At 36.5% G+C, this 6,679-nt stretch overlaps 2 protein-coding genes across 3 annotated transcripts in view; one reads left to right on the forward strand and one right to left on the reverse strand.

The window, feature by feature from the left end:
* Window positions 1-1,553: 1,553 nt before the first annotated feature.
* On the reverse strand, window positions 1,554-3,892 carry LOC310721453 (C-type lectin domain family 4 member D-like). The gene is made up of 5 exons (XM_083533169.1): window positions 3,696-3,892; window positions 2,535-2,858; window positions 2,305-2,444; window positions 2,130-2,230; window positions 1,554-1,754 (listed from the first exon to the last, which is right to left on the reverse strand). Exons 1-5 carry the CDS (start codon window positions 3,820-3,822, stop codon window positions 1,604-1,606), a joined length of 843 nt encoding a protein of 280 aa, XP_083389295.1. The 5' UTR covers window positions 3,823-3,892; the 3' UTR covers window positions 1,554-1,603.
* A 1,907-nt stretch (window positions 3,893-5,799) lies between these two features.
* Window positions 5,800-6,679, forward strand: part of patl1 (PAT1 homolog 1, processing body mRNA decay factor) — a 6,712-nt gene continuing 5,832 nt past the window's right edge. The window contains exon 1 of one of the 2 annotated variants that reach the window (XM_083533150.1): window positions 5,800-5,979. In XM_083533150.1, coding sequence (XP_083389276.1) covers window positions 5,965-5,979 — 15 coding nt within the window. In that variant the 5' untranslated portion in view covers window positions 5,800-5,964. The remainder of the gene's footprint in view (window positions 5,980-6,679) is intronic. The other variant, XM_083533151.1, reaches the window with a different exon arrangement.

Consider the following 6,679-nt stretch of genomic DNA (forward strand, 5'->3'; position numbering starts at 1 on the left):
GATTTCTGGATTTTTTTTTTTAGATTATGTCTCTCACAGTGGACATGCACCTATGATGACAATTTCAGACCTCTCCATGATTTCTAAGTGGGAGAACTTGCAAAATAGCAGGGTGTTCAAATACTTATTTTCCTCACTGTATATGAATATAGATATTATTTATTGTAGCATTTATGGCACTGATCCAATTCAGTAAAGAAAAATGCGAACATCTACCTAGTTTCTATGAGATGTAAATTAGGCCAATTCACAAGAGTAGCTCTAGTTGAGACAAATTTATTGCCTTTTCAACAACAGTGCAAAATCATCAATATAATCAATATTTACAACAAAAATTATAAAAACAATAAAAGGAAGAGCTCTTTAAAATAATGAAAAAAAGAAAAAGAAAAGAAAGATAATTCCCCCTGAATGTTCAGTTATCTCATGTGATTATTTGGTAGGTCCAGAGTTGGGTTCTGTGGGTTTCTAAATGAATTAGTTGTAATAATATTTCTTTTACCATGAGTTATTTAACAGAATATTGTAAATTAATTCTTTTAAATTCTCTAAGATACTTAAAATGACCCTGATTAGCACATATGTTTAACATAGAATGAATTAGCATATCATTACTTTTTTATCAAAAATATACCATCAACACAATATAAATACATTTGAAATGAATCTTGGTTACAATAATCATGATGTTTTCTGTCAGATTGCATAACCAGCAACTACAAAAGTAATGGCATAAAATTGTACATGCTATCCAGATCTATTCTGTTCCACTTATCATGCTAACTAGCTGCAGCCTTAGCCATCCTTTAGCATTGCAACACCGTGAAGCATGTAGCTAAGTAGGTAACATTATTTAATTACATGTAGGGCTAAAATGATTCCTCAAGCAACTCAAATGATTCAAATACAAATATCGTTTTGTCTATTTAACTTCACACGGAGCTTTGTGTTTCCCACGGACCATTATTTCTGACGCACCGCCCGCTAAACTCTGGAGCGCTCTGGACAGGTAACACAGAAGACAAAGTTTCCAATGTTTGGGATCATTTTAAATTAAAACATGAAGAAAACACTGTAAAGTGCAGTTACCTTTTTTAGAGTAATTTAAATTTAATTTTTATATTTATGATTTTTTTCATTTATATATTTGCATTTTGATATAATATGGCAATTAAATTAGGGTTTAGTTTTCACAATTTCAGCAAGAAATAAGAAAGAACCTCTGCACAAGACCTTCCTCAAAAACCTGTTGAAAACAATCTGAGACTGTCTTCTGCCCCCTATTGGATTTATCTATGTACTGCATTTAATAAAAAAATTATTTTCTCTTAAAAGGACACAAATTACTTGTTTTTTTTAAGAGACCCTTCTTATTTTCTCTTGTATATTTAGTATTGCTTTTTGATAAAGAAAAAGTTCTTATTATCCAATTACTCGATCACAATTTGATCACTGAAATAATCGATATACAAGACATGTTTGCTTCGTTTGGTTTTTTAAGCATCACTTTTATAGTTATATATGTTAGGGAGATATATGAATCCCTCAACATAACTTCAGCATCTACAGACTGAACGCAGACACTCGTCTGAGCCGTTATTCATTACTGCATCTTCTTTTCACACAACCCATAAAGTTCATGAGTGCATTGAACATCATTCCAGTTGGGTAAGTCTGGTGTGTTGATATCATTAGATACAAGCTCAGCACAGTCCTCATTACTCGAGTCATTCGGCTCACTGTTCCTCCAGTAGCTGAAAAACCCAAGGAGACACAGTGAACATTGGGAGATGCAGAAAAAGCTCTACAATTCATTTCCATCTATGACATTTGCCAGATGCCCTTATTTTAATCAACTTACAATGATCTCATTTATACTCTGAGCAGATGAGGGCTAAGGGTCTTGCTCAAGGGCCCAGCAGTGGTGGTGCTGGGATTAGATTTTTTTTTTACCACTTTTTTAAGAATCATCTAAACACAGATTGTTACTTTTTTTTGGAATCAGAACTTCACCTTTCTGATCATCATGTTGAGTAGATGGAAGAACCAGAGGTTCACTGTTCAGCTACTGATAGATATTGGATTTTACGCCTCACATCTTAAATCAATAACTTTTGACTGGTCCATACCCAAATTCCAGAGGTGTGTTATCCGCCCATTTCCACTGTCCCTCCTGGTCCTGGTCAGTCAGTCCAATCCACATTTTCATTTTAAAATCTGAAACAAATTGCTACAGCTGGAAAAATAAATGATGTCTTAACAAATCTGGATTGATTTCCAATCTCTTCCCTGGGTTCCACTCACCTGTTCCTCCCTGCTGTTGATGATCACCAGATCTGCACCTACATTCTTACACTCCTTTCTGCTCTGCTCCCAGCTTTGTTTCTTGGAGAACAATAAATAACAGCTGGATGAGAAACTCTTCCATGGATACCAACAAAAACCTGCAGGAACAATAACATCAGAGCTTTAAACTGGTGGAGGAATGATTGGGGTTCTCGGTTAGTTTGATATCTTTAGAAGTTACGACTCACTTATTTCACTGAGTTTCTTCTGCAGTGCATCTCTCACCAATGTCAGGTTGTTGTTCAGGTCCAGTAACCTGTTTTTCTCCATGTTTATGGTGTCATAACTGCTCTGTAGAATGTTCTTGTCTATAGTCACGATGTTATACCTGGTCAGTAACTGGTCTCTCTGTACAGTCATGTTCTCATGATCTCTCCACATTTGATGCGTGTCAATGCTGTGTTTTATACACAGTATAATGATTGCAGTCAGCAGGAGAACACACAGGAACCCCAGACGCCTTGCAGCCAGGCTGGGGAACGATTTTCTTCTCTCACATGCACCTGCAGGACCTGCGAAAGGGATCTGGTTACAATCTCACTACTGCTTTTGTGGTGTTTTGTTATATTTTTATGATTGATCATCCGACAAAAATAACTCCATGTGAAACCCGGGCAGAAAAACAAAAATAATCTAAAGTCTGACAGAACATGTCTACAGAACTTTAGTGTAGACCAACATTTGTTTGACTTACAGACCTCTAGGTTCTGTAGGAGCTATTTGTTTAAGAAGGAGAGTGATGGAGTGATGCATCAGATGACCTGGCCTTAATAATCACCCCATCTAAATCCAGGTGAGATGGTTTGGGAGGAGTTGGACCGAAAAGTGAAGGAAAAGCAGCCAACAAGCACAAAACATCTCTGGGAACTTTTGAATCTGATCAAGAGAATCTCAAGTGTGCCATCAAAGCAAAACCTTTGAAAAATCGAAAATATTAAACATATTCTTGTATCTTCAACACGTCGTTGTTCACTATTTAATTCCATACGTGTTCTTAGTTTGAATTCTTCAGTATTAATGTACAATGTTGAAAAGAATAAAAAATAAAGAAAAAAACACTGAAGGAGAAGGTGTCAAAACTACTGGTACTGTATAAATAAAATATTATTAATATAGAACAATATATTCTTTCGTAATAGCATTAAATTATTATACAAACTTTGTGTTCTTTTTGACGGTGAAATAAACGATTGCTTTTTTTCCCCTTTTATTACAATTCACTTTTAAATAATTATTCAATATTTATTTAATCGTTTGAATATTTTTTATTGCATTTTAAATATTAAAATAATTGTACATGTGTTTGGGTTTTTTTTTTAAAAGAATTTTTAAATAATAATTTTTTTTACCTGGAATCTTAGTGATTGTATTCAGGTAGATGTTGTCAAAGATTTCGCTCTGATTTGAAGTTCTCTCAGCCTCCTCTACGTTGGCGTAGATGTTCTCGGACTTGTCGTCGCACTCGATTACCTGCATGGCTCTGATGATTAAAGCTCACTTGCCATCTGTCTCTCGGGTCAGTGTGGTTGTATACTGTGATCATGTGACGCCCATCTGGTTTCTTCTTTCTCATGTGCATGGAGTCCTTCATGAGGTTTGTATATTATGATTAGCACGAGTTTGTCTTTTTATGGATAAGATAGAAGCATGACCATGATCAGACAGACAGGGATGGGGGGAACAGGTGAGGGTATGAATATCAGTGTATAGCTTGTAGGGAAATGTGGAGGTGGTAGGCAGGCTTTTATCCATCCACTGTCACTTTCAGTTTCATTAGTTGCTTTGACAACAAAAACACACACTGGGCTCTGTGATGTTGGTCTTAGGTTTTCGGAATGAATTTTGCTTTTGCTGTTTTAAGGTCACAATTTTCAAAACATCACCAAGCACGTGTCTGTACAATGATTCGGACGAGGGAGACCCTGTGGAGGCTTGTGGGACCTTTCAACCTTTAAATAATCCTTGAGGTGAACATCCAAATTCCTCTGTTCACCCTGAACAAACCTACAAATCATGCATTTCAAAGATTCTATTAAAAAGCTCCATGAGACCTTTTGTTTTATTAGTTTATCAATACCCAGAATTGAGAGCTGGTTCAGGGACTTCAGCAGGTCTGCAAACGAAAGCTGGGCTTCACCAGAACGTGGGGAACAGCAGGTGGATTGCCCACTGGGATTTGGTCCAGTCCCATGCTTCTGGGGCATCTTCTAAGAGCTCCCATGAACGCTCCTGGGTTGTCCTGCAGACAATGTGATGTAAGGCACGGCCATCCCATACGGTAAAATGTTTTTTGGCAAAATATATTTAAAATATATGTTAAAAATATGTTGAATGTCGAAAATATATTTCATTTAAACCAAAACCAAAAATAATGAAACATTTCAAAATATATTTTAGGGGCAAAAAAAATACATTTCCAACCTTAGAGAATGGAGATAATTTTTTTTTTAGATTTTATATATATATATATATATATATATATATAATATTTAATGTTCCTTGCTTGATTTGTGAAGTGTGTTACTGTAAATGTACATGTTTTAGACATAAAATAAAGATTTTCTTGAAATGTGAATGTATTTTTTTTGGATTGAAATATATGGAGGGCAAAATCTTTTTTATAATTTTAAAATATATTTTAAAAAATATACAAAAAATGGGGAAAAAAAATATTTCTAGAAAATATTTATGTAAATATATTTTGAAAATATAAAGCCCCGGTATCGCCAAGCTGCCATTCTTGGGCCCTTGAGCAAGGCCCTTAACTCTCTATGCTCCAGGGGACCCTTACGAGAAAAATAAATCAAGGACCGTGACGTCGGAGCAAAGTGGGGCCGCCTTCCCGTGGGCTCACCACCTGCAGGAGGGACCGTAAGGGACTGGTGCTGAGAGGATTGGGCAGCAGTCAAAGAATTAAGAATTACGAATAAGCGGGAGAAGATGAAATGATAAAATATATTTTGAAAACATATATATTTTATTGTATGGTCTGGTGGCTGATGCTGAAGTGCACATTGGCTGAAACAGGCACCAGAGCTCCTGCTGGACCTTTTGTTGGGTGCACAGTTCAGAATGACCTGATGCTGGGTTTAATGGAGGAACCTGATGATCTTCTCCAGAGCCTAGGTGTCCATTATCAGTATCAGTATTAATATCAGCATTGGGTCGATGCAAAGGAAAAAAAAAAGGTGGACTGGATTTTGGAAGCACATCAGAAGGTAGATGTTCAAATACTGGAACTGAATTAGGAAAATAAATGAATTTTTATAACTGGATTATTTTTTATACACAGATTTTTTTCCCTTGAGGTAGGATTGAGTATATTTCTTATATAAACAGTGTAATTTTTATGTAATTTATGTAAATGTTCATGTTACAAACGTGTGTAGTATAAAGATGTATAAAGAATAAGCTAATAGACTTTGTTTTGGTACAGTCCTATTATTTGGTACAGTCCTGTGCGTTTGACGATCTGAGAGCGTGACGTAGAAAAATGGCGGCGCAGGGCGCGCTCCCGAGCTGGCGGTGGCGCGCGCATTCACGCGGAGAGTCTGAGAGCTGCGTAACATGCGCGCGGGGGGGAATCGAGCTTGCGAACACCTCCTTTAGACCCCATACATGTTCCGTTTTCAGGTAAAGAACACTTTTTTAATTTCCATGTTTTCGGTTTAATCTGCAGGGAGTTTTTTTTTTTTTCCTGATCCGCGCGAGCGAACCGGAGACGTTTTGTCGGGCGCGCGAGCTCGTCTCCATGTCATTGTTTACCGACAGGACCGGCTAAGGCCCTGCGTAAAGGCCTTGCTTATTTTTTTCCACTACCCGTTTTCAGGCAAATCTCGTATCGTAGTATCTGATTGGTTAGTTGTTTTTACATACAATCAGAGTGTCCAATGAGCGCGTACGAGCATGAGGAGCTGGCCAATCACTGCACAGGAGGCGGGATGTGCGGAAATACGGGCGGGAAAAAGGCCTAAGCTAGGCTAAGAGCACCGGTGTCACTTTTATGGAATATCGAAAGTGGAAATGATTTTATATTTATAATACATTCATATTTTAAGTCACATTAAACGTAATTATATTCTTTCCAGCCCTGAGTGAACTCGTGTTATAGACTGACTAGTTAGTTAGTTAGCGAGCTAAACAGGTTAACGAGTCTCATTTCTCACTCAAGTTCACTGAACAACATTATTATTATTATTATTATTATTATTATTATTATTATTATTATTTATAAAACAACTTAAACAACTAGCTGTGATATTGTAATTAAAATATTAATAGAAACCCTCATCCTGGGAATAATTGTAGGTATTAATTAACTAATTAATTTACT

Source organism: Silurus aristotelis (genome assembly GCF_946808225.1).
Source record: "Silurus aristotelis genome assembly, chromosome: 27".
Lineage (NCBI taxonomy): Eukaryota > Metazoa > Chordata > Actinopteri > Siluriformes > Siluridae > Silurus > Silurus aristotelis.

Excerpts from the sequence above, each read along its gene's own strand:
- LOC310721453 (XM_083533169.1), bottom strand. The coding sequence starts at position 3,822 with ATGCAGGTAATCGAGTGCGACGACAAGTCCGAGAACATCTACGCCAAC. Across the intron at positions 2,859-3,695 it reads TACAATCACTAAGATTCCAG|GTCCTGCAGGTGCATGTGAG; the intron begins GTAAAAAAAATT and ends TCCCTTTCGCAG. Across the intron at positions 2,231-2,304 it reads TCAACAGCAGGGAGGAACAG|CAATTTGTTTCAGATTTTAA; the intron begins GTGAGTGGAACC and ends TTCCAGCTGTAG.